At 33.8% G+C, this 27,165-nt stretch overlaps 2 protein-coding genes across 2 annotated transcripts; both read right to left on the minus strand.

Moving 5' to 3' along the window:
* Positions 1–7,300: 7,300 nt before the first annotated feature.
* On the minus strand, positions 7,301–8,239 carry LOC113177555 (olfactory receptor 5J3-like). Its single transcript, XM_026382104.2, has one exon. The coding sequence runs from the start codon at positions 8,237–8,239 to the stop codon at positions 7,301–7,303; it is 939 nt and encodes a 312-aa protein (XP_026237889.2).
* Positions 8,240–20,983: 12,744 nt separating this feature from the next.
* On the minus strand, positions 20,984–21,922 carry LOC113177554 (olfactory receptor 5AS1-like). The gene has a single exon (XM_026382103.2). The coding sequence runs from the start codon at positions 21,920–21,922 to the stop codon at positions 20,984–20,986; it is 939 nt and encodes a 312-aa protein (XP_026237888.2).
* Positions 21,923–27,165: the final 5,243 nt, after the last annotated feature.

A 27,165-nucleotide genomic window follows, 5' to 3' on the forward strand; every position in this document is an offset into this window, starting at 1 on the left:
TTTCCCGTGTATTTTAAATCATCTCTAGATTACTTATATTAATACAATATAAAACATATAAATAGCTGTTATATTGTATTTTTAAGGCAGTGATAATAAGAAAAATAATCTGGATATTTTTAGTACAAACCCAATACATGTTTTAAAAATATTTTCCATCCAAAGTAGGTTGAAGCCATACACAAAGAGCCCATGGTTGTGGAAGACTGTGCAGTATGTGTTTATTTTCATCTTCACTTTTCAATGATAATTATGCATAGAGAGTCATTAATATAGTTGCATGAGTCATGATCTGTTCTTTTTCATTGTTGAGTAATATTCCATGGTACAGATTTTTTTATTATCTGGAGTAAACTGCCAATGGACAATTGGACTATTTGCTATATTCAGGTATTATAAACAATGCTGCTATTAAAGGTTTTTTAAAAAATTAATTGTTTTGTTATTTTTGATGAATATCTAGGAATGGAAACTTAATCCTTTAATGTTTTACATTGTTAACATTTGTACATTGATTTCACACAATTACTTAGGATTTTCTATGTACAAAACAATATCCCCTGAAAATATTGAAAGTTGTACTTATTTTTTCTATTTGAATGTCTTCAATTCTTCTGAATTTTATTGCCTGTTCATCCATTAGTTACATTTTGTTTCATTTTTATATTGTGCCCCCTTATATGTAGGCTTATCAATACCTCTATTATTTTTGTGTATTTATGCTGTGTAATGAGAATATCCAGGAAATGTTGACTATAACTTTTCCACTAACTGCAAAGACTATGAATATTTGTATCAAATAATTATTATTTTTTCTTTCTCTCATTATATCCTCTGTGACCTCTTATATGTGTCTGTTTTATGCTTTATGATGGCCCAAGGGTCTCTGAGATTATATTCATTCCCTTGTTCTTTGTGTTATTGTAGTTGTTCTGCAAAGGAGATCATTTCTCTTGATCTACTTTCAACTTTAGTGATCATTCATTATATCATCTCAATTCTGTTCTTGGACCCTCTAGGGATTTTTCATTTCAATTGTACTTTTCAAGTATAAAATTCCTATTTGGCATTTTTGTTAATCTCTTCCTGAATTAAAATTTTCCATTTGAACTACAGAACACCAAGGATAGAAACTGAAGAAGACCTTTGAAGATGGAAGTATCTCCCATGATCTTGGATGGGCAGAATTAACATTGTCAAAATGGCCATACTACCAAAAGTGCTATATAGATTTAATGCAAATCGTATTAGAATCCTAATGACCTTCTTCATAGAAATAGAAAAAGCAGTATGAAATTCATTTGGAAAAATAAGAGGCCCAGAAGAGCCAAAGCAATCCTTAGTGAGAAAAGTGAAGCAGGAGGCATCACAATACTGGAAATTAAATACTACTACCCAGCTCTAGTAACAAAAGCAGCATGGTTTTGCACCAAATCAGACATGAAGACCAATGGAACCAATGAAGACACAGAGACCAACCCACATCAATGAAGTTATCTCATACTAGACAAAAACATGCATTGAAGAAAAGATAGCCTCTTCAGCAAATGGTATTGTGAAAACTGGAAATCCATATGTAGCAGAATGAAATTAAACCTCTATCTCTCACCCTGCACAAAACTCAACCTGAACTGGATCCAGGACCTAAGCATTAGCCCCCAGAGCCTGCACCTACCAGAAGATCATGTAGGGTAGGCCTCACACTCTGAAAAGTACTATGGAGATTTACACAACAAGGCGATGGGGGGAGAAGAATAGATGTTCATTATATTAGACAAAGGGGAATGAACAACTCGTGGTCAGACATGATGTGGATTTTCACAGGTCATGTATTAATATAAGAACATAGGAAATTTACGTCTGATTCAGCTACTGTCTTTCCTAATCCCATCCCCCTAGGTCATCCATTTTGTTAATTTGTAAAAATGCTTATTCATTCAACGATGGACAACTATTTGTAATTAGTTTCAAATGTAATTGATAAGACTGCTAAGAGGAAGGCATCTTTTCTCCTTTTGAATATGTTCGTTGAAATCACTGGTTTAGGAAAAATATAGTCAGTTTGTCTTGTTTTATTTAAAATCTGCTTTCTATTCGTCTTCTCATCTTCCTTTGGCAATTCAACGAAATGTTTTTCACACCATTTGATTGAGTTTCACACGTCTTTGACTTAGTTTTGTTAATTTTTTCTCTCTGTGATTCAGTTGAGATAATTTATACTGATGTGTGCTTGAGTTTATTAATATTGTTTTTTCTTTGTTTGATATCTTCTTACATTCAAGAAATTCTTATTTTCAGAGCTTGTAGCATTTTGTTATAAAATTTGATGTTGTCCCTTTTATGCATTTAAGTTTTCTTTTAATCACCTTAAACAATTGTTCCAACCCTTTATTTTCTTTAATATCTTAACTATGCAATCTGTGGAAGTCTTTTCTAGCTCTATCACGCAGGCATTCGGTGGACCTGTTGTATTTTGTGTGTTTTCTTTCTTAATTATATTTTTTGCTATTTCCCGGTGAGTGTAAGCTACAGTGAAACTGAAGATGACATTATGGTTTTTTTAAGGAAGGGTTTCACATTTCCTGGCAGATATAAATTTAAATTTAATTGTTCTGGCACTTACTGGCTCAGTGTCCGACCTCATATTTCTTCTACTTGTCTCTGTTTCTGAGTTTCTGGGGATGAGATGTTCCTGGCTTTTGATGAAGAGGCTGACCTCTGTCTGTCTCTGTCTCTCACTTTCTTCCACCCTTCAACAGTGCAGGAGATTGAGTTTCATAACTTTGGAGCAGCGGTCTCATCTTTCTTCCCTGTGTACCCTAGAATTCCTTGTAATGGGTATGTTGACAGGGCAACGGGCTGCATTGGGTGCAGGCCTGTAGGTGGTGGGACATTGTCAACCAAGCACCTGGACACTAAGAAAGACCATGCTGTCTCTTCAGCTTAATTTGGAGCCTTCAGAGCAGTGTGTGCGTGCGTGTGTGTGTGTGTGTGTGTGTGTGTGTGTTTTAATTTGTATTAATGCATTATAGTTATACATGATAATGGGGCTCATTTTGATATACTCACACAAACATGGAATATAATTTGCTCCATTTCAGTCCCCAATATTACTCCTTCCCCTCCTCTACTCTCTCTCTCCCTGTTCCCTTTCTTCTGTTGTATTGGACTTCCTTCTATTGGTTTGCTTATTTATTGTAGTGAGCGCTTTATACATATACACAAAGGTGAAATTCGTTCCAGTATGTTCATATCTGTACGTCCCATAATGTAGCCCATTTCATTCCTCTGTTCCTTTACTTTCCATCTGTCTCTCCTCCCTCCCCCGCCAGCTCTCCCTGGAATGCACTGATCTCTCTTTCATTTTCACTTGTGTTTTTGAAAAAAAAAATTCTCATCCTCTCTATCTGGTGCACAGTGGCATAAAAGTCTACCAGCCGTTTTAAGAAAAAAAATAAAAAATCTGTGTTTATTGCTGGTCCTTCACTCTAGCAAATCTTTGTCTTCTAGGCACAGCTGGAGTGCACACCACAGACAGGCTTCATGGCCCGAGCCAGCCATTTATATTTCTCCCCTGAGAAATTCTCATGGAGCAAACCAGGACTTGTGTGTATGCCAGCATAGAAAGCAGTTCATCTCTCCAGCCTACACAACTGCTCAAAGCTCCACTCTGGTTTCTCTTCCCAGAGTAGTCACAGGGCAAGTGCTCAAAATTGGTAGCCCATCTGTTAGGCAGGTCATAGTCTGTATTATTTTTATTATTTCAAAGCTGTTCTTTGTTTTTCTAAAGTTCTACACTGGAGTCCATCACCTATAAAAATTTTCCTTTCTTTCCTTTCTTTTGTCTATCATATATATATATGAGATATATCATATATATGATATATCTCATATATATATATATATATATATATATATATATATATATATATAACATATATCATGCTACTATTTTTTCCTACTTCTCTATTTATTTGTCTGTCTCTCTATATGTCAATTTATTTAGTCTCTAGACCTGTTTAGGCCAGAATTCAGCTAATGCCCTGAGGGAAAACTCAGCCTTGTGGGGTAATACCTAAGAAGCTTCTTTCTGAGAACCGCTCAACCGACTTTCCCTGAACTCCTGCAGAGCCCTCATGAATGACTACTCTGTTGGTAAATGTTCCCAGAATCACAGTGATAAAAAGCCATCTCATCTCTCCAGGTCACACCTGTATGAAGCACTAGCTATACCTGTGTTCTTTTTCTATAGCAGTCATTCACTTCTTTTCTATGGATGATTTCTGTATCTTGAATCTTGCTTTGTCCCTTATTATTGTAGAAATAATGGTACAGGTCAAAAATTATTCCATCCACCCAGAAGAAAAGAATGTTCTTGTCACTTTATAAGTAATTTGTCCCATATTTTACTAATCTTTGAAATTTTTAAACATTTTGATTTTATAGAAGACATTAAAAAATAAAAAGTTAATCATATTTGTTTTCATTCATATATTCCTTACCTAAAACCACCACTTGCAATAACTAAAATTGCTTTATTACATTCTCAATGTCTTTATTAATCTTTACTCTTCTATTGTAAAATATGATACACACAAATTATATATTATACACACACACACTTTTTTATTCTAATAATACAATGTTATTTTTTAGTGTATAGTACATATGCAAGCTCTCTCAAAGTTCAAGATCTAATATAAGGCAGTGCCTTTATTGTCTTAATGTAGTTTGCAAACCCTGTTCATTATGATATTTTTTTTTATTTTGCAATTTTGACTTTTGTGTAACTTAAATATATAAATTCTGTAAATTTTACAGAATTATGAATTTTTAAATTTTTTCTAGCCTGCATATTTCAGCTTTTAATAAACAATAGTGAAATCTATTTATATATTAGTGATCTACTCACCTGCTTACAAAATTTAAAGTGATTGAATTATTTCTTTTTTTTCAAATAAAAGTTGAGTTTAGCAAATTTACATTTCTTGACCACAGATATAGAACTTGTACACATAATTCTCTGATTTGTACTGAGTCTTGTGGGGAACCATTCATGAAAAACACAGGAGGACCTTCTCTCAGCAAGTAGCCAGGGAAATTTTAGGTTTAATCTTGGGAAATACCACTGGCTTTCCCATGCAATAGATTGCCCAAAGGACTTGACTTTCACCTTTGCTGTCTTGTGGTGGCTCTTGAGATAGGCATAACCCATGGTAACTGGACAGACCACTTTTAACCTTTTTGGGAGAAGAACTTTCTACGGAAGAATTTTGATGTTCTCTGATATATATAAAGCAGGTGCAGGCTCCATTTTGCCGTTTAGTCGAGAAGCTGGATCTATCTGGTTGGCTTGTAAGTCCTACCCAGGCTTTTAAAAAATATTTTCTGTGTCCTGTGTTTTTTTCCTCATTCTATTTTACTTAGCTTTAGTTTCTTAGCCAGCCCATTCTACCAACTCAGTGGGAAGTGTGCAGGAGAGACTGATTTTTTTGGTCTTATTGTATTAAAAACTTTTTAAATATCATATGTATGCTTGAAAATAATACATATGTTATAAATATTAGATGTTATTATTATCTCATGTTTGCTCATCTGTTGAAACTGTCTTGGAGTCATCTTTGATTGTTTTCATCTAAAAGTCCTATAGTGTGCTTCTACAAGTTTTGCTATAACAACCTTGCTAACACAACATTGAACACTTAGCTGAATTTCTGTGCAACCTCTTGCCATTCAGTTGAATTTATATTAACACATTGTATGATCTATTTATTACTGAACTAGACTGACTTCCCCTTATGTTAATCAGAAAATTTGCCTTTCTTCAAATACGAAGTCCTCAATCATTCTTCACTATACATCAGGTGATATGACCCATTTTTAAAACATTTCCTTTGTTTTTTCCTTGCTACAGTTCCAAACTTTTTCCTATTTCTTGACTACTGCAGGATACATCTGCTACAGTTCCAAACTTTTTCCTATTTCTTGACTACTGCAGGATACATCTCACCTCTTAGGCTTTGTTCTTGGCTACACAATCTTCCCAAAAAACTCCTTCTTAAAAATTGCAATGACTCTCAGATTCTTATATCCTTCTTTTTTTCCTCCCGAAAACTTTATTACTCTAATGAAACAATTTAAAAATTCTTATAAAATCTTTTCTCTAATAACAAAAGCTAAACTCACAGATCTAAAAATTTTTCAGAATCAAATTTATTATTGAAGTGGCAAAGATTCAAAATCACTATTAACTACAAAGCTAATGACTTACCAGGACCTGTTTATGATTTTCATGAAAAGCTGTAAAATATATATCTTTTTCTCTGTTACTCACCTGTAAAACCTTATACAAGTTCAAGCTTTTTATTTTTTTTTATTTTTTTGACAACTTCAGGGCTCCCCTCCTCCAAATTGTTTGTTCATTTAACTTTCAAATGTTGATGACGATAATGACATCATGAAAAAAATTTCTACAGCATTACATTTGCATTTCATTTAGGATACATCATTTAGCAGCCATTGAAAGAGTCTTAAAACATGGTATCCTATTAAAGTTGCTTGAGACATATGGTCCTATATGACCTGTAATTCTTATTGTCAACTGCTTTTTAAAAAAAATTCCTTTTTAGAACCAAAGATCTTCAAATATTGCTTACTTCCCATTTACCAGGTACCTCTATTCTTTGTTCATCTAATACCTTTGGTTCTCTGGCTCAAATCACTTTAGTTTTGTATAATGCAATGTAACTAGAACAATAAAGGTACTCAATAGAAATATGTTGAATAAGTAATCTATAAATAATGAGTCATATTTCTATAGCCATTTTAGAATGCTATTATGAATAATATAAATGTAAAAAGGAAAATATTAAATTTTATTTAAATGATAAGAATTTAGAAAAATCATATGGTATTATCTAAGAAAATCATGCCAAGAAAACATTTTAATACTTCTCTGAGACACCAATATATTTGATAAATCCCCCCTTATTAGACTATTATTTTAATATGAATCATTGCCATATTCTTCTACAGCCATGGTAATCACCTTCAGATTTAGCATGAGAGTTTATTAGAAACATTTTTGAGCTTTTGAAATAATGAAAATACGTTGCTACCAAAACAATGAATGGTTCAATAGAGTGATTTTCAGCCTTCAGGTCAAATTCAAAATTCCTGTGCCAAGTAGCTTAACAGTATCTCTTTTCTAGTTTTGTTTGTGATGCTGTCTTGACACAATTGTAAACAAAGTCTCTTTGTAGGGTAAAGTTAGGTCAGCAAGTCCACATACAGGATTGAGTCAAGTGGGGTTTCTCTTCCATAGAAGTGATTTTTTCGCTGCGTCTTTCACATCCTTGTTCCTTAGGCTGTAAATCAGTGGGTTTAACATGGGGATCACCAATGTGTAAAACACAGCAGACACCTTCTCCTGTTCTAGGGAATACTGAGAGCTTGGCTGGATGTAGCTGAAGGTCACAGACCCATAAAATAAGGTCACTGCAGTCAGGTGTGAAGCACAGGTGGAGAAGGCTTTGCGCCTCCCCTCAGCAGAGCGGATTCTCTGGATGGCAATAATGATGCGGATATAGGAGACCATGATGACGATGAAAGTGAACACTGCAATGACCCCAGAGAAGACTAAAAGCAGCATCTCATTGGTACGGGCATCAGAGCATGAAAGCCTCAGGAGAGGAGGGATGTCACAGAAGTAATGATTCACAACATTGGGACCACAGAAGTCTAGTTGGAGCAATCCTATTGTGTGTGTCAGCGAATTAATGAGACCACCCAAGTAAGATGCAAGGACCATCTGAATACAGACGCTTTGTGTCATAACGACTGTATACACCAAGGGGTTGGCTATTGCCACATACCTGTCATAAGCCATCATAGACAACAGGATGCCCTCTGTGGTTACATACACTGCGAAGAAGAAGCTCTGTAGAACACAGCCAAAAAACGTACTGGACTTATGTTTGGATAGGAAATTGATCAGCATCTTAGGAGCAAAGACAGTAGAGTAGCAAATATCACAAAAAGAGAGATTGCTAAGGAAGAAGTACATGGGAGTGTGAAGCTGGGTGCTTAACCTGATCAAGACAATCATCCCCCAGTTACCTGTCAGAGTGATGAGATAAATAAGGGTGAAGAGTAAGAAGAGAGGGATCTGCAAGTCAGGATTTTCAGTTAATCCTACTAGAAGGAATTCTTCAACACCTGTATGATTCCAACCTCCCATGCGTTCAGGTTGCTATGGCTCCTTAGTAGCAGAACAAGAAGATGTCATTTAGATGAAAAAAAAAAAAAAATGACCTCCTTGATTCAGCATCCATCATGCATAAGCTATTTAGATTACCCTGTACATAAATGGAGAAAAGAAATTGATTTTAGCAGTGGATAATATGTGTGATAGACAATCTGTATACTATAGCTCAAAATTTCAGTATTTCTAGTCATTTTATTCCTTCGTTATTAATTTCCACATCAAAATGATAAGAAATTTTTAATCTAAAATATTATTAATAGGGCTAGGGTTGTGGCTCAGTGGCAGAGCACTTCCTTAGCATATGTGAGATTCAATTCTAAGCACCACATATCAATAAATAAAATAAAGGTCCATTGACAACTAAAATATGCTTTAAAACCATTAATAGGTATATTGGACATTCAAATCCATATCCTGGTCTATGTCTCCTATAACTTATGCCTACCCTCCTTTTCTATGTGGGTGAGATGATTGCGATCCAGAGATAACAAACCTTCCATTATCTTATGGGTAAACCTCTACCAACTTTTTACTCCCAAATAAGCTCAAGGTTTTGACTTTCATAATAATCGCAACTTTTCTATACAAATCTCAAACCAAAAACCTCTTTTTGCCTGACCTTCTAACCACTTAGAAAATCAGGGACTGTGCCTGTAGCAGAATTGAGTCCAGAAGGAAAAAAAAAAAAAGAGAGAGAGAGTCTTTTATTTGCTACTTAATGTAAGACTGTTCAAAAAATTAGGAGTTTCATTTAAATTGAAAGTCTTTCCATTGGTTATCTTCATGTAATTTTGTAATTGCACTTTTGGTCTTTATCAACATTAAAACAATAAACTTGAAAATCCATTGTAGAGAAGCAGGGTGTCATGTGAAGCACCAAAACTATCAGATTTGTTTTGTTGTAAAAAACATAGGCTGTAACTTATTTTCACATTTTTTTTTGACATGATATATTACCAATTCAACAATAATTATGGCAAAATGTTAACAAATTAGTTTATCTACATTTACTTTCACACATTCAATAAATATGCAGTATTTGCTGCTCTATGTCAAGAAATATTGTATTTTCTAGAGATGAAGAAGTGATCAAGACAAGTATCCTGCCTTCAAAGAGCTCATACTCTGTTAGGGAAATAAAGAATATGCATACTGATTTATGCAGTGGTGATTAATACTGTAAAAAGAAGTAAAGCAAACAAGTGGAAAGAAAGAAATTGTAGGTACTCTATTATATATTAGTTGTCTTTTGCTGTTATCCCAATGCTGCACAAAATTGGTGACTTAAAATACCTAACATTTACTCTCTTACATTTCTGAGGTTAGAATTCTGGAATTAGTTCATTAGGTGGGAGTCTAAGTGTCAGTGGGGCCACACTCCTTCCAGAGCCCCTTAGGGGAAAATCCATCTCATTGCATTTTGAGCTACTGGAGGTGCACTCTACATACAGGCCCCTTCTTCTCATTTCAGAGAGAGTAGCAGAGCACTCTCCTCCATCATTGTACCACCTTCTTTCATAGCAAAATCTCCCTTTGCCTCCTTCTAACTAGAGTAATTGTTATATTTAATGTCCATGCTGCTAATCCAGGATAATCTCCGTATCTCCTGATCTAAAATGGACTCACAGCAGACAAATCCCCTTTTACATATAAAGTAACATCTATCCATACCAAGGATCAGTACTTGACTCTTACTAGGAACCATCTTTCAAGTTTGTGCAAAGAAGAACTCTACAGAGGGAGAAATATGAGCAGTAAACTGATGGAAGTGGTGTAATTAGATACCTGGATATCTGAAGAGAGAATGTTCCAGCAAGTTCCAAGCCCTAAGGATGGGATTTTGCATAATCAGAGGAATAAATAAGTTGATCAAACCAAGAAAACAAAGGAGACTGACTGAGGAGGAATAGACACTCTTTTCCTGGGAGTACTTTGTAAGGATTTGGAAACTCTCTCATAAGATGAGAATCAGCTTTGTAAAAAGGATCACATGACCTGAACAATACTTTTACAGGTTTTTGCTCTAGGAATTTCTTAGAGAACAGACTACTATAAGTCCAGAACAGAAGCAAGAAAGACATGTAGAAAGCTGTCTCAATACTCTTTGAGAGAGATGACTATGTCTTACAATAAGGTGGCAGTGGGAAAACTGACCAGAAGTCATCCCACTTTGCACAGATTTTGAGATGAGAACTAAGGAAATGGGAGAATTGAAATGAACAAATTGTTATTTTAGGGATTGTGTTAGTGTGTGTGTGTGTGTGTGTGTGTGTGTGTGTGTTTGTGTATAATTACCAAATTGAACTTTTTTTTTCTAAATGTAAGAGAAATGTATTTGAAATATCAAGAATTTTGTTCAACTATATTTTACTATTATTTATATAAATTGGTTTGGCATTTGATGTTGATTATGAGATGTAAAAATCTTTAACATATGATAATACAATATCTGAGATGACCTAATAGGAGGTAAATCTATATAAATAATTTATTCATAGGTATCTTATATTAAGAATGACAGATCCTTCCTGCTCTCTAGACTCCATCAAAGGCACAATAATCTATCCTGCAAAACCCAGAGAAGGGAGAGCATTATCTATAATTTGACCATTCTATGAATGTTTGTTTAGCCTTATGCTATTTTTGGTAGTTTATAAAAAAAAATCAATTTTCTATAAAATAAATATTTTATTTTTCATGTTGTGTCATATGTTCTATGGAAAATATATCTCATTAACAACATTCTTATATCATGTTTTTGTTATTCAATGAGTGTGTCCTCTGTGTAGGGAAACATATTAGACATTAGAGATTTAAGAAGTGTAGAAGATTTGAGTCCTCATGGAACTTGACTTATACATAGGACAGGCCTGGAATGTAGTATTGTTGGTATTGATAAGTTAAAGCCAAAATCTTCCATCTACAAACATAGGTTCATCCCTCAAAAATTGAAGTCATAAATTAGATTCTATCTGTATTTCAGATCAATGGACGTTGTAAGATCATTGAATCTATATAAGGAAAAGAGAAAATAATGTACTTGGAAGTAGCAAGAAGTTTTTGTGGTTGCTATTAATAAAACCAGATTGCAAAAGAATCAAAGAGGTTGATGATTGTAAATAAAAGTCAACTTGAAAAATGAAACAGCAAGCACTTTTGAGGTAAAGGGGCACTTGTGGGTGTTTTAAATGCTAACCTTCTTCCTCTGCAATGATGCTTGGTGTAATAGGGACATCATATCACTGGGGTAATAGAATAATGACTGAGTTCAGTAGGTTCTTCTCCATCTACAATAAACCACATGCAGGAACCAATTCATCAGAGTTTTTGATTGTTCAGAGAAATAGAGGAGTTGTAGCCAATTTAACTAGCGTAAGTTTTCAAAAAGTGCATTAACAATTGCCTGACTCCTATCTCACCATGAGAACACAGAGAAACAGGAACCATATGGATCAGAGAGAAGAAAGGAGGTCAATGAGTGTGACTGCAATTGGGTTTTCCGTAATATTTCTTCCTGGTTTATTGCTATCACAGTAGGAAACAATAAATACAGAAACATGTTACCAAGGTCAGAGTATGATTTGCTCTTTTGATGTGAGAATTATAGTCACAACAGAAATCATTCTAACACTAAATGCAGGGTTTTTATTACTATTTACTGTTGCCTTCCTGATAAATTAAAGACTGATCTCAAATACTAATAATTTTGAGTATCCTCTTAGGGAAAAAATAATCCTGGAAATAACATATATAGAACCAAAAGACATACTCTGATGTGATTTTTCAAATTTTCAGATCAGTATCTTAGATGTCATAACAAAATAAGGATGTTTCAGTACATATTAAATTCCTTCACAGTCATTTATTTTGGCTTATAACTCAAAAAGAACATTAGAAAATATATAATTACCAGTAATTATGAATAGTTAAGAATATTGGTGGGAGAAATCATAAAATTAAAATTATTTTAATTCTAATAAAAACTGGAACCCAGCCATAAGCCTATGGGAAGAGTTAAATGATTATCAAAATAATGGTGTCTCCCTACTGTAGGAGCTCAATTGTTCACCAAAGTAGAAGCAAGTCCTCCTTTCTCTCATGTGGCTTTGTCCACAAGATATGATTATGCAGAAATAGTATTTATAAATGAGTTTGTCACAAATTATTGAATGCAAATAATATATTTGTGTATAATTTATGTAATGTTCATATTATAGTAAAATATGCAAAACTATTGAGCTGATTAAATGTTATATGAAATATGTCATATTTATTCATAATTATATAAATTTGTAAGTTTATATATGTACTTATACTTTAAGAAAGCATACATTGAATTGTTTATAATTGAAATTGACAAAAGGGAAAAAATCTAATTACAAATCAAATATAAAACTTAATAATGATCATAATTATAACTTTAAAAACCTACAATCAACAATAACTATGACAGACCGAAAGTCACAAAGTTATAGTTTAGATTGTCAAATTTAAAAAAAAACACCCTTTACTGTGAAGACTGTTTTATTCAGGCCCATTTGCATTGTAGTGGGTAGAAGCAGTAGTTTGCTATAGCAAAAAACAAAATCTGAGCTCTGGGAATGAAGAGAATGTGTTATAGACAGGATGCAGCAACAAAATCAAGGAATATAGAAAATAATGAAAATATTTTTATGAGAATCATAAAACAAAGTTGGATCCAAATGATTTCCAAATATTATTATTATTATTCTAAATTGGAACACAGTAATTTTCATCATACTACAACTTCAGAAATTTATGAGCCTCATATATTTCATTTTAAAGAAATTTTCATGAATATTCAGTTCATTTTTGGTACTAAATGAATCAATTATTGCATAATTTTAACATTTATAAACTTACACTCAGAAAAAAATGGATATCATCTCAATAGTACCCTTTTAACAACATGAAAAGACCATTGGAGTCCATTCAAAGATAAACTACATCTTAGTAAAAACATTCTTTTTCTGTCTATGAAAATGCTGATATACAAAAGTTTCTTTCAGTATCAACAGATAAAAGAAATATAAGAAGCTTATAATAAATGCACATAACAGCTTCCTAAATATACTTACAACTCAGCAAAGGCCAAAGTTAGCAGTGTCTACTGGAGACCAGATCTTCATAATTCTTAAAGGACTTGTTAATGGCAATAGAGATGTTTTATCTTTAGTCACAGTTCTTTTGGGGAAAAAGGGTGGGAGTAGCTTCTCAAGTGGAAGTGAATCTCAGTTGTTCACAAGTTGGATCATTAGTATCCTTCCAGTCTCTGGAGAATGGAACTAATCATAAACCTGCATACCCTCTTATCCATTGACCAATAGATCCTGTAAATTTCACTTTGATAGAATTGTTAAAATTGAAGTGTTTTATATGCAAAACAGTTTCAAAAACCAGTATGTTGGGGCTGGGTTCATGGCTCAGTGGTGGATCACTTGCCTAGCACCTAGTGTGAGGCACTGGGTTCAATCCTCAGCACCACATATAAATAAATAAATAAATAAATAAATAAATAAATAAATAAATAAAGGTATTGTGCTCATCTAAAAAAAAAAAACCCTGCATGTTCTCTAAAAAAATCAACCTTATAATAAGCATATAATATAGATAACAGATGCAATTCCAGGAAGTAAAAAGTGTTCTAATTATATATATATATACACTCCATTCAGACAAATTTTCTAATGTTTTAATGAAGAAACAACTGAAGTTCTTTATTTTTCCTGTGAAATGTGAATATTCACAGACAATCTATCTAACTGGTTCACTAAGAAATTAATATTAATTAATGTTTTACATTATTCTCTACAAACGTTGATCATAACTCACTGAATTAAAGTTTTATGCCAGTCTTCATACACAATAAATACTCAGAAATAGTTTGGCTGTGTAGCTTGCTCTGACTAGTTTATATTGAAATGTATGCTTTTTCTCTCTAATAATTCAGTAGGCACTATATATCTGTGGAGTGTGTTTATCATTCTCTCATAACTTTCATTCTGCTGAAATGGTATGGAAATAATAATACAACAGGGAGATTTTTGCATACTTTTCACATAGGTATATTGGCTGTAAAATAATTTTGTATTTGGCCCTCTGTAGTAATTCAACTAAACATACCAACAGTCTGTGTGTTTCAGAGAGTGTGGCGGATAATTTACAAGTTCTGCCATTAATCCATTAGCATGTCTTGGCTATGATATGCAGAGAAGTAAAATAACAACAACGCCAAACCAAATATTGTATAAAATTCACAAAAGTATAAAAAATTACAGTGTTGTAGTTCCGGACATGATAACATTAGAATGTTTGGGGATATGAAATGAAAAATATTACTATGTCAAAACAAATGAAATTCAGAATCCCTCAAAACCATCAACAGATGAATGGTGTTATATGCATGATGAGAATAGGGTGTTACAGGAAAATCAGGAGAAATGCAATAAAATTAAATATCATATAATCAATGATACATCCTTCATAATTGATGCAAAGATCTATATATATATATATATATATATATATAAATATATATAAATATATATATATATGTATATATAGATTTCTCTATAAATAGAGAAATTAAGATGTCTCAAGAAATTTTTATACTTTAGTGTAATAAAGACCTTTGAAAATTATAGCCTTTAAATATTATAAGCAGTACTAAATATATCGGTTATAATCTAGAAAATTTTGACAGTTGATATAAGCCTGCTTGGACATTTTAAAATTTGCTATTACGGTAGTAGTCTAATTTCTTTTCCTTTATTTCATATATTATTATCAGAGAAGACATGGGTGCCAGGACAGCAATATTTGTATTTATGAAGATTATAAATATAAAGAGAAATAAAATAATGCCAATACCAATCCAAATCTTGTACAAAATTCAAAAAAGTATAAACAATTACAAACAGTGGTGAAGGTTTCAACATAATAACATTAGAATGTTTTGGAATACAAAGCAAAAAATGTTACTGTGTCAAAAGAAAAAAATTGAATTTTGGAAAAAGATTTCTTAGGACGATTTTATTCCTGTCACTCCTTGGGTGGGGTCAGTGTGTGTTGAAAGACTAATAGGCTGACAGATATAATGAACTCAGATACCAAAGTATAGCCATGTGCTAAATATTTAAGGAAGTGCTGATAAAGGTTGGTTGCTCAGAAGAAATGATAACTTCTCATGAAAAATGGTGTGGATGGGGAAAAAGCCATTGGTTTTCTGGTGGGAGACAGGGATATGTCAGGAAACCCTGCCTGGCACTATTGTAAGTATATGCAAGAATTGAATGGTCTTGGAATACAAAGTAATATAAGTTTCTCTGAAGTTTAAAACCTTTACAGTTAAAATTCATTTCTTTGTGTTAAAATTTCCATTGATTATACAAGCCTTTATCATTTATTAGAAAACACAAACTGCTTTCATTGTCAAGATCATACACAAATACAGAAAAAATTCTCTAATAAAGAAATTCCTGTTTAGGAAAAAAGAATAATATTGCAATCTAGGACACATATGCATAGGCTACAGTGGTCTCTGGAATGTCCAGAGAACAAAGGAAGAGTTAAGACTTCTTGTCTGGACAGAGACAGCTACTTAAATACTTTGAGAAAGCTGGCTGACTCTTCAAGTGGCAGTAGTTTTTATGTAGACCTAGTCTTTTGGTCATAGCTGGTATTCCACCCTAGCAAATTACATCCTCAAAATAAGGCAAGCTGTTTCACTGGTGTGGCTCTGCAGAAGTTATGGGAGCAATTATTTGTGTACTGAGCATTTTCTCTCCAGGGCATCTCAGCTCCATTTAAAAAAAAAAAAAGTGTTCTAATTATATATAGACACCACTAAGACAAATGTTCTAATGTTCTAAGGGTATGCCAAGAATGCTTTATTATATGCTCAATTTGTGCATATCCCATCAGGTTCAATAATTATACCTGGCCTGATCTATGGAGGTACCTGAATGGCTGTCCAACAGAGAGGAGAATTTCTTTTGGCCACCTGCAGGGGCTGTTGTTGAGTTCAGCCTATAGCCAAGCTCAATGGCGGAGTACTAAAAATCAGAAATTCTGTTCCAACTACTTTACACTCATACATTGCTGGTGGGACTGAGAATTGATGTACCCATTCTGGAAAGCAGTATGGAGAGTCCTCAGAAAACTTGGAATGGAAACACCATTTGACCCAGTCATCCCACTCCTCGTTTTATACCCGAAAGATTTAAAATCAGCATGCTACAATGACACAGCCACATCAATGTTTATAGCAGTTCAATTCACAATATCTAAACTATGGAACCAACCTAGATGCTCTTCAAAAGATGAATGGATAAAGAAAGTGTGGTATATATACACAATGGAATATTACTCTGCCTAAAGAATAATGAAATTCTGGCATTTGCCAGTAAGTGGATGAAGCTGGAGAATATCATGTTAAGTGAAATAACCCAATCCCCCCAAACCAGAAGCCAAATGTTTTCTCTGATATGCAGATGCCAATCCATAATGGGGGTGGTGCTAGGGTGGAATGGAGAAACATTGGATCGGGAAGATGTGAGTTAGCAGAGGGGAGGGGGGTTTAAGGTGGGAAGAATGGTGGAATGAATCAGACATTAATACCCTATGTACATGTATGAGTTCACAACTGCTATAATTCTGCATGGTGCAACAGTCAGAAAAATGAGAAGTTGTGCTCCATTTGTGTACAATATGTCAAAATGCATTCTGCTGGCATGTATAAGTAATTAGAACAAATTTTTAAAAAGAAAGAAAAATATTCCAAAAATTTGAAGAGGGTAAGGAGAGAATTCTTCCAAATTCATTCCACAAGATCCTTATTGCAAAACCAAAAATACAAAAAAAAAAAAACATACAAACACACAAACAATAAATATTCCAATAGATAAAAAGAGAAAATACTGGCAAACATCCCTGATAAACATAGATACAATAATACTCCACAATGAATACTAACCCATTATGTTTTACATACCAGGTGTCCTCCAAAAGCTCATGTGCAAAGGTTTTGAAGGTTTACAAGTGAAATTATTGGGTTATGAGAGCCTTAAACTAATCAATCCCTCTGATAGGGATTGACTGAGTGGTGACCATAGGCAAGTAGGGTGTGGCTGGAGGAGGTGGGTCTTTGGGGGCATACCTTTGGTTTAAATAATTTTTGAGCTGAGCTTAATCTCTCTCTCTGCTTCCTGATCATGTCCTGAGCCATTCCCTCTACTACACATTCCTGTCATAATGTGCTACCTCACCTACCTTGAGCCCTGAGGAATGGAGTTGGCCATCTATGAACTGGGACCTCTGAAACTGTGAGCTCCCAAATAAATTTTTCCTTCTTAAAATTGCTTTTCTCAGATTTTTTTTTTCACGGCAGGAAAAAAAAAAAAGCTAAAACACCAACAAAACTTATTAGCACATTGAAAAGACCAAGAACTATTGCACTATGATGAAAGGGGATTCATCTTAAGGATTCAAGAAGGCGCTCTCTCTCTCTCTCTCTCTCTCTCTCTCTCTCTCTCTCTCTATATATATATATATATATATATATATGCACTATACATCACAGAATAAGAGTCCAAAGTCATAGGACTCTTTTAATAAATTCATAAAATATGTTTGGCATAATTCAACATCCCTTCATGATACATGCACAACAAATTAATTATATAAGTAATATACTGCAGCAGCTTCCACATGGGGCGGAGGCTGAGGTGTATGTAGATTGAGGAAGGCCCCAGGTAAGGAAGCCTGGCTCCCTTTTTTAGCATGGGTGTGGACTTGGGAAGAAAAGGAAGTTGGCCCAAGGGAAGGCTGGGCTTCTGTGTTATGGGGAGCCTTGTGAACAGAAGAAATAATCCTTCTCTGCTGCCTAGATAAACCAGAGTTTTTGCCAGACAATTGAGCACATACCAAAATAATGAGGAGGCAGACAAAGAGCATAGACTATGGCTCTGAAAAAAAGAGTGATATGGAATTAAATTATTTGGCCCAGTGACCCTCAACCCATATTCTGTAAGTCCAGCTGAGAATGATTAGTTTCATTGGCAGCCCACAAATATAATACCATGATTTCAAGCGAACACCAAGGCAATGCATGATTTTTTTTTTAAAGAGAGTGAGAGAGAGATAGAGAGAGAGAGGGAGAGAGAATTTTAACATTTATTTTATTTTTTTTTAGTTCTCGGCAGACACAACATCTTTGTTTGTATGTGGTGCTGAGGATCGAACCTGGGCGGCAGGCATGCCAGGAGAGCATGCTACCGCTTGAGCCACACCCCCAGCCCCAATGCATGATTTTTGACACCTTCAAACTACCTAAGGTTGTATTTACAATAGGAATTTATCATCCAAGTATTTACAGTAATTGTAGCATTTGTCTTGATATTCTAAGAGCACAGTTGTCATCTACTTTATTTCTGAAGTTGTCTTATATATCTTTTCTTCACTATGTGGATCCATACTCAGATCACCTCCCAGAGACTGCAAAAACACTATGAAACAGACTGAGATAAATGCACAACAAGATATCTCAGGATTGGACTCAGAAAATATGCCATGCAATGATACCTTCAGGTCAAAATAAACTGCACTATAGCTTGAATAAATTTGAAATTACTGTGACTTTTTAATTTTCTTACGTGCTCACTCCACTATCAGACTTTACCCTTTTAAATTTTACTTTTTTTTCCCTCTGTTCATTTACATGTCCATTTGAGAAGACAGGTACTTCCAGCTGCAGATATTAACTGCTTTTAGAAACAGCACAGCAGTTAAAGGAGAAGAGTTGTCTAAGATTTAGAATTATTTTTTTAAAATATTGCTTGTGTATTTTGTGGCAAATATCTTCAATATGAGACTAAAACCATTTCTCAGTGCTCCAACATGGTGGAGAAATCATCTGAGCAGGAGGAAGATGGATGCTCATTTGCCTCTTCAAAGGAAACAACATTTTTCTAGCAGTGGCTAGTTTTGTTTAAGCCTTCCTTTGTTACACATTTGAGGTTACCCAGTATAATTCATTATCATAATGATGTGAATGAAAATTAATGTTGAATTTACAGCATCAGTCGAACAGAAAATGTGTTGTATTTTATGCATATCAGTAAAAGAATAATGTATTATACTATAGAGAAGGTAAATTGGAAGTCAATAGTTTACAGTTTTCATTTAGATTGTTGGAGGTACCAGTAATATGTCTTTCAATATCCTCTTTAATATACCAACAAATAAGTGATGAAATTTGTCAAGGATGAGTGATTAATGAATAATTATGCTATTAATTGATTTATTTTTCTTCAATACAATTGCATAAATCAGTGTTAGCAGCCTAAGCTAAGGGAAAACAATCATTTGCAAAACAGAACTTTTTAAAAATATACTTTTAGGATTTGCTTTACTGTTTGACATTGAATAATGATATAAAGTACATAAGAGTGAATATCTTGTATGTTTAGATTAAGAACTTTGTCTATTCTCTGACACACTGCTTGATCTCATTTGTGAATAGTTACCAGGGTACTTGAGTAGCATAGCTTTAATAGTTTGCACATGATAGTGGGCACCCTGGAGCTCACTAATGGACTTGGAACCCAGAAGTGCTACAATGTTTACATGGAGTTTAGGAAATTTATTTTCCAAGTGAGTACCTCCCCTTGAGTCTAAGTAAAGTTTCTTTTCATCTCTTACACTTGAAAGCTGATAAAAACATAACATAGGAGTAATAATGGGTCAAAATTTACAAAATAAATCACTTGTTTTATTGTAGAAATTATTATGAGGCTGCATTAAATTATATGGGATATTGAATATCTATTGAAATTGATTTATTCATACATTAATACTATTGAATATTTAAAATCAGCACACATCTTTTCAAGGGAATTATCATGAATAAATAAAAATGCTACTGGCTTAAAAAAATGTACCCCAACACAATACCGGCCATATATAATAAACAGCTAATATCCTAATGACTGGGAGAAGTTGAAACCCTTATCCATGAGATATGGAACAAGACTAAGATGACAACTATTTCATCTCTGTTCAATAAAGTCCTGGAAGTCCTAGCACAGCAATTATGCAAAGGAAAGAAAGACAAGGCATCCAGTTCAGAATGGCAAAAGTTAAATTGTCCCTGATTGCAGATGATATGGTCTTATAACAAAAAAAGCATAAATTACACTGAAAACTAAAAAAAAAAATATAACAAAGAAACAAACAACAACAAAAACAACAAAAACTGTTAGAATTTTTAAATGAAGCGAATTGCAAAGTTGCCAGACACAAAGTCAGCATGGGTAAATCAGAAGCATTTCCTTATACTACTAGTTACGCTATTAAAACAAAATCAAGAAAAATGTCATTTATACTAGCTGCAGGAAAAAAAAATACTTAGTAAATTAAACCAAACAGGTGAAAGATCTTTAAATTAAAAATCATAAAATACTGATGAAATAAAATGAAAAACACCACTAAATGGAAAAATATTCAATTCTCTTTGGTTGGAAAAAATAACACTGTTAAAATATCTGTTCTTCCCAAGGTGACCTGCGGTGGTAAGTTTATAATAATTTATCTATAAAGTGTTTGTGGCATAATTTCTGATGATCTGGAGCAGAAGAAAGAAATTGGAAGGACAGGCTCAGCCTCGCCTTAAATATTAGTAAATGATTCAAATTCCTACTAATTTTTAAATACACGTTTTTCACACAGCTTTTTGAGAGCATTTTTCACATCCTTATTTCTGAAACTATAGATTATTGGGTTAAACATGGGAAAGACCACAGTATAAAACACTGCAACCACCTTGTCACTTTCCGGGGAATAGCTGGTGGTGGGACGTAAGTACATAAACAGGAGTGTCCCATAAAACAACGTGACAGCTACGAGATGGGAAGCACAGGTAGAAAAGACTTTGTTCCTGCCTTCTGATGACTTCATGCTCAGAACAGTCAGGAGGATGCAGAAGTAAGAGATAAATATGACCACAAAAGTGCTGGTCTGGATGCCACCACACAAGATAAAGAGCAGAAGCTCATTGATGTGGGTATCTGCGCAAGACAAAGCCAGGAGAGGTGGGATGTCACAGAAAAAGTGGTTGATGACATTGGAGCCACAGAATGGCAGCTTAACTATGAGGCACACATGCACCAGTGAAGTCATACTTCCACTGATGTAAGCCAGCACAATGAGGCTGGTACAGAGTCTCTGAGACATCAGCATAGGATAGAGCAATGGGTGGCAAATGGCTGTATAGCGGTCATAGGCCATGGCTGCCAGGACCAGGCACTCTGCATCAGCAAAACAAGCAAAGAAAAACATCTGCAGTGCACAGCCATAGAAAGAGATTCTCTTCCTGGAAGCTAAGAAATTCACCAGCATTTTTGGAGCAATTGTTGTAGAATAGCTGATGTCTAAGAAAGACAAGTTGCTAAGAAAATAATACATGGGGGTTTGCAGTCTTGAGTCAACCTTAGCTAGGACTATTAAACCCACATTTCCTACCACAGTTAAGGCATACACAATGAAAAACACAAAGAACAATATGAATCTGAGGGGGAGATAGTCTGTGAATCCAACAAGTAGGAACTCAGTAGGCCTGGTCTGATTATTCCCCAACATCCTCTTTGTTTTCTTGTTTTTTCTCATTGGAGATGGTAGGTATCAGATGATATGAATTGGCTTTGACTGTGGATGAGTCAACATCTTTATTCTCCCTTCCAAGGAAACAAATAGAAGGTTAATGAGAGCACATATATACCATTTTTTTGTGACATTGTTTAGTTGCTTTGGCTTATGTCATTTGTTTAAAGAAAGCAATTGGTTATCATTTTTGATTCTGGAAAATATTGGTTAGAATATGTTTTTCATGATACAGTAACTCTTTAAAAGTTATGCATTTTGGCTAATATTAGGTGTTAATCGTAGCTCACATAAATGAGATCCAGTACAACAATGAGAGTTAACTAAATCTTTGGGAGTAAAGCTCTACTTTTACAATATTAAAACACATTCTCCCATGTAGAGGAGATTTGAGACAATTGTTGGAAAATATACTCACAATTTAACTACATTATTTACCAAATATCTGTGATCTTGGGTTGGGTAATAATATAACAGTTAAGAGCATAATAACAATTCAAGTGATGTCTGGGTTTATAGCATAGCTTTAGCCAGTCATAATGGTACATATCTATAACCCTGGTGACTCAGGAGCCTGAGGTATAGAGTTAAAAGTCCAAGGCCAGACTCAGCAATCTAGCAACACCCTGTCTGAAATTAAAAAAGAAAAAAGTGATAGAGCACCCTGATTCAATACCAAGCACCCAATCAACCAATAAATCTTGACTTTGCTATCTTACTGTTTCTGTGATCTGAGTAAAGATATTTGATCACTCTGTTGTAGAACAATAAATGGTTAGGTAACAATAAATGATTCATTCATGTGACTGCTCACAAAAGATACAATATGAGCATTTATTAAATCAAATTTATGAAAAATAAATAAATTGACTCTTTTTTATTTGACTCAGTAGCTTGAAGTATGCAGATAGTTTCTAAGATTCATCCTGTCTTTGGCTTCCTGGATATATGAGCTTTGGTCTCATGTAAGAATATTTCGAGTTGTTGTATATATGAGGGTGTGCAGGTGTATGGACATGTGTTTATTAGAATGCATTGTTTACAAATGCTTAATCTTTTACATATGATCTGTATTTATTGTTTTCATCCCCCAAGATTTCTTTCTTTTTCTTTTCTTTCAGGTAGACCTATAGTTGGTGTGATATCCAGAAAAATAAGTGTTTAAAGGACAGCTGTTAGGTCTATAACTAAGAGCTTGACAGAGAAAGAAGGCCAGGTGGACCTCTGAAACTGTAGTGAAGGAATCTCAACTCTTAAATACCAGGGGAAATGTGCAAGTGTCATTTCGAAACTTTATAAAACATTTTAGTTCTCAGTCCTGATAATTCCTTCCTTCCATCCTTCTTTCCTTTTTTACTTCCTCTTTACCATTCTTTCTTTCTCTCTCTCTCTCTTCCTCTTTCTATATTTCTTTTTCCTTTCTTTTTTCTCCTGACAAAATGGTGGTGAGTTCTGTGGTTTAAAAAAATCAATTGAGGAACAAATTAAATGTTAGGAAAACAGGAGATGTCGCATGATCTTGAATGGAAGATGGTAACAAACAGAACTCTCATATAATTATCTAATAAATGGATTTGTGAAAAATATTAAAATGTTTTTATATCAAGTATGTTAAAAAAAGATTAGTAATTTCAACATTTTACCCTAGGTGATAAATCAGAGATGTGTAGGTTTTGTAGCTTTAATATAATATCTCTTTAACAAAGCTTTAATATAATATGTCTTTAACAATCAATGAAAGTACACCCCACTTAAAGAAGCAATGACTAAACTGGAAAGGGATGATAGCAAAACAAACAAAATGGATATCAAAACAAAACACCCTAAAAAATTTAGTACCACATAGCTAATAGCGCTCTCTCTCTCTCTCTCTCTCTCTCTCTCTCTCTCTCTCTCTTCTCTCTCTCTCTCTGAGAGAGAATCTTCTTTCAAGTGGAAGAAGACTCTACCTTGAGACCCCAGGCTCATCATATTTGTCTGTTCCTTTGTCTTGATTTTTATGGGTGGTGTAAAAGAGGTCACAGTATGGAAGAATAAGAAGGTAATTAAATATTTACAGTGCTTGGCACTAATTCAGGTTGTATATTAAAAGTAATTTTATCTCTATGTGATCATATTTCCTCATCTGTAAAATTATTCCAAATCTATTTATTAAAGCATACCCACTACATTATTCAGAGTTGTAATGTAAGGCAAACAAAAGAGCTCTAAAGCTGCTTAGCAAACATTTATGTTTGTTAAGAGATTATTATTTGAAATTGCTAAAATTAGTCCTGCATATCCACATATTTTCTGTACTCACTGGCAACAAAGAAGCAGGTGAATAGAAAAATAAAAATTAACAATTCCAGAAACCATCACCAAACTATCTCCATTATACTCCTACCATCATAACACCTTAACCACTAAGGCAAAGTAAACTTTCCTTTCCTTGAATAGATCTCATTTGCATTTTTATGAACTAGAGCTCTGAGGTTCCTCATGTATCACCTGGTAATGTGCATTAACTCAGCATGATGATGGAGACGAAAACTATCTATGATTGATAAAAGTTATGGACACTGCCCAAGATATTTTCTGAGCACCTGACAAGAAACATTTTTGTTTTTATGATTATCCTGTGGAATGGATATAATTTCTTTTTATAGCAAATACAACTAAAGAATATAGATATAGCTTGCCATATAGTCACATTTCAGTTTTCTCTTTTTACTCAAGATGCTTTTATCTTGTGTGCTCTTGACACATGTTCACCTGCTGTTGGAATTTTAAGCTAGGTTATGTGATTATACAGTGTTCTTACTGGGAAGAGGCTGACAAGCGGTCCAATGCACATTCTTATTTTTCAGATGGGATATCTACCTCATATTCAAACATCATTCATCAAGTAATGTGTGCATAAAGGTTATAATGAAACTATTACCTCATTGAAATTTAATGAGTATATTCACTCAAATTCATAAATAGTTTATAAGATCCATGTCAAAAATTTTCCTTGAGTCCCATAATAACTAGTTAACTGTTCAGAGGTTCTATCCATGCCACTACAGAAGAAAAGAATGTGTATCCTATAATCATTGCACTTCTTTTTTTAGGGCTTAGCTCACTCTAGTCTGATTTGAGATCAGAAAATATAAACTGAGCCAGCTCCCACCTACCTGTTTTCAAGGAAATTAAATTGACACACCTATTTTCAAAAGGTGTCCATAAATAAATTTTTATTTGATACTCTGAAGGAGAGAGTGAGGTTACAGAAGTGCTCTAGCTAATCACATTTAATTCAGTCTCTCTTCTTTAAGGATGATGAGCTGTAGGCGATAAGCAAGTAGAATTTGGTGTTAAGCAGATTTGCATTTCACTTCAAGTTTGACAGCTAATCTAGTAGTCATTGAACTTCTATCTAAATTTCTGTGTTTAATGAATACAACAAAATACCATCAGGATAAAATGAAGACTAAACTAGATAATTTACTACAGCACATTTCACAGGTGTTTTTACATCATAGATACATGAAAATTTATTAACTTCTTCTTATATCTATTTATTAACTACTTATTATCATTACTATTAAAATAATTCAATATCTGACTTTGAAAAGTTAAATTTACCTAGCTTATTTTTAAAAGACCAAATACAAAACAAATTAATCATTTTGTGGATGAATGTGTGTCATTTGCTCATAGAATTTAAGGTTGAACTTCCAAATGTATAAAATTATTGTGGTTTTCACAAAATGCTAAAATGCACAAAGTCAACTCTCTTCTCATCATAATAATCATGTGGTAGATGGTGATTTTTGTAATCACCTGGGTAAGGTAAGCTTAGGTCTATACCCCATCAACTTCAGCCTGCTTTCTCAGATCACACACTCCCACAAACTGATAAAAACCCACTTGGAGTTTGTAAAGAAGCATTTCATCTCCAATGAGTCCATTATCTTTATGACTCTTGAAGCAGGTATTTTGTTGATTCTTTGTGGAATAAATCACTTACCTTCACACACCATCTAATACGTTGGATTATATGATTTATTTTGTACAGGAGGTGAAAGTATTTTTCTCTAGGTTTTATCACTAAGTCTTATAAGAGATGTGTATTTATCTTCTAGTCTATGTCAGGTGGGACATTATCCCAAGAGAATCCCTGACCCCATCAGAACATCATATTGGCAATTACTCTCTTCTCAGTGCTGTGGCTTACATGATATATTTTTAATTAAAAAAAAAAGAAGAAAGAAAGAAAAATGGAAAGAGAAAAAATGGCCACACAATTGACAAGGGGTAGACAGTTTACAACAAGCAAATGACCCCATAATCACAAGATTTGTATTAAACACCATCAACAACAAAAATCTTTAATTCTAGCCATCATTAGAAAAAAAAAATTCCTGGAAACCCATGGTTTCTATCAATTCCCAATATGAATTCAAACACTTAGAGAGACTTTAAAGTATGTAGTTACATGAAAAAATTCTAAAATACAAGCTCAAAACTATTGAGGAAGGGTCTCTGGCACCTAATTATCTGAAAGAATGGAATATACCTTAAATGCTAAACTGCAGATGTAAGAGCTGATGACTCGGGCAACCAAGTTATGAATGCCTTACTATTTCAAGCTTGGAAGGCCTTGAGATACTTTTTAATATAAATTTTATAAATTTTTAAAATTATTACTAACAATTTCTTACCTTAGCAGATTCTTTAAAGGATTGAGATAATGCATGTAATGGCTTAGAATCTTGGTAATTGCTTCATGATTGTTAACTTTGTTTAGCAAATGTAAAAGTATTTGCAACAGTATTTTTCAATAATTTAAACTAAAGGTCTAGATATTTTCATCCTGTAAGTATCAACAATAACATAGTCTGTATCTTGCTATGCTATGGTACGCAGATGGAAGAATGGATGAACAGGATCCTTACCCATTATAATCAATTGACCTCTTTATAATGCCTGGCAGAAAAATCAAAATCAGCTTCTTGCTACTAGAAATGCTTCTGATTTAACAGATGCATTATCAATAGAGAAAAAAGGTCCTTATTCCTCAAACAGAAGAACAGCTATGTAAATGAAGAATTTGGAGCTGGAAACAATTTTAGAGTAAGAGAAGCTACTCATATTATTTTATTTCTTTTTATTCAATAAAAATACAAGTCTGGAAAAATATAATGAAACATATTTCCTATTTGTCTACTCTACAAAGACTGCATTACAGTTATGCT

Source organism: Urocitellus parryii, chromosome 4 (assembly GCF_045843805.1).
Source record: "Urocitellus parryii isolate mUroPar1 chromosome 4, mUroPar1.hap1, whole genome shotgun sequence".
Classification (NCBI taxonomy): Eukaryota; Metazoa; Chordata; class Mammalia; order Rodentia; family Sciuridae; genus Urocitellus; species Urocitellus parryii.

Coding starts and splice junctions, on each gene's coding strand:
- LOC113177555 (XM_026382104.2), bottom strand. CDS start 8,239: ATGGGAGGTTGGAATCATACAGGTGTTGAAGAATTCCTTCTAGTAGGA.
- LOC113177554 (XM_026382103.2), bottom strand. CDS start 21,922: ATGTTGGGGAATAATCAGACCAGGCCTACTGAGTTCCTACTTGTTGGA.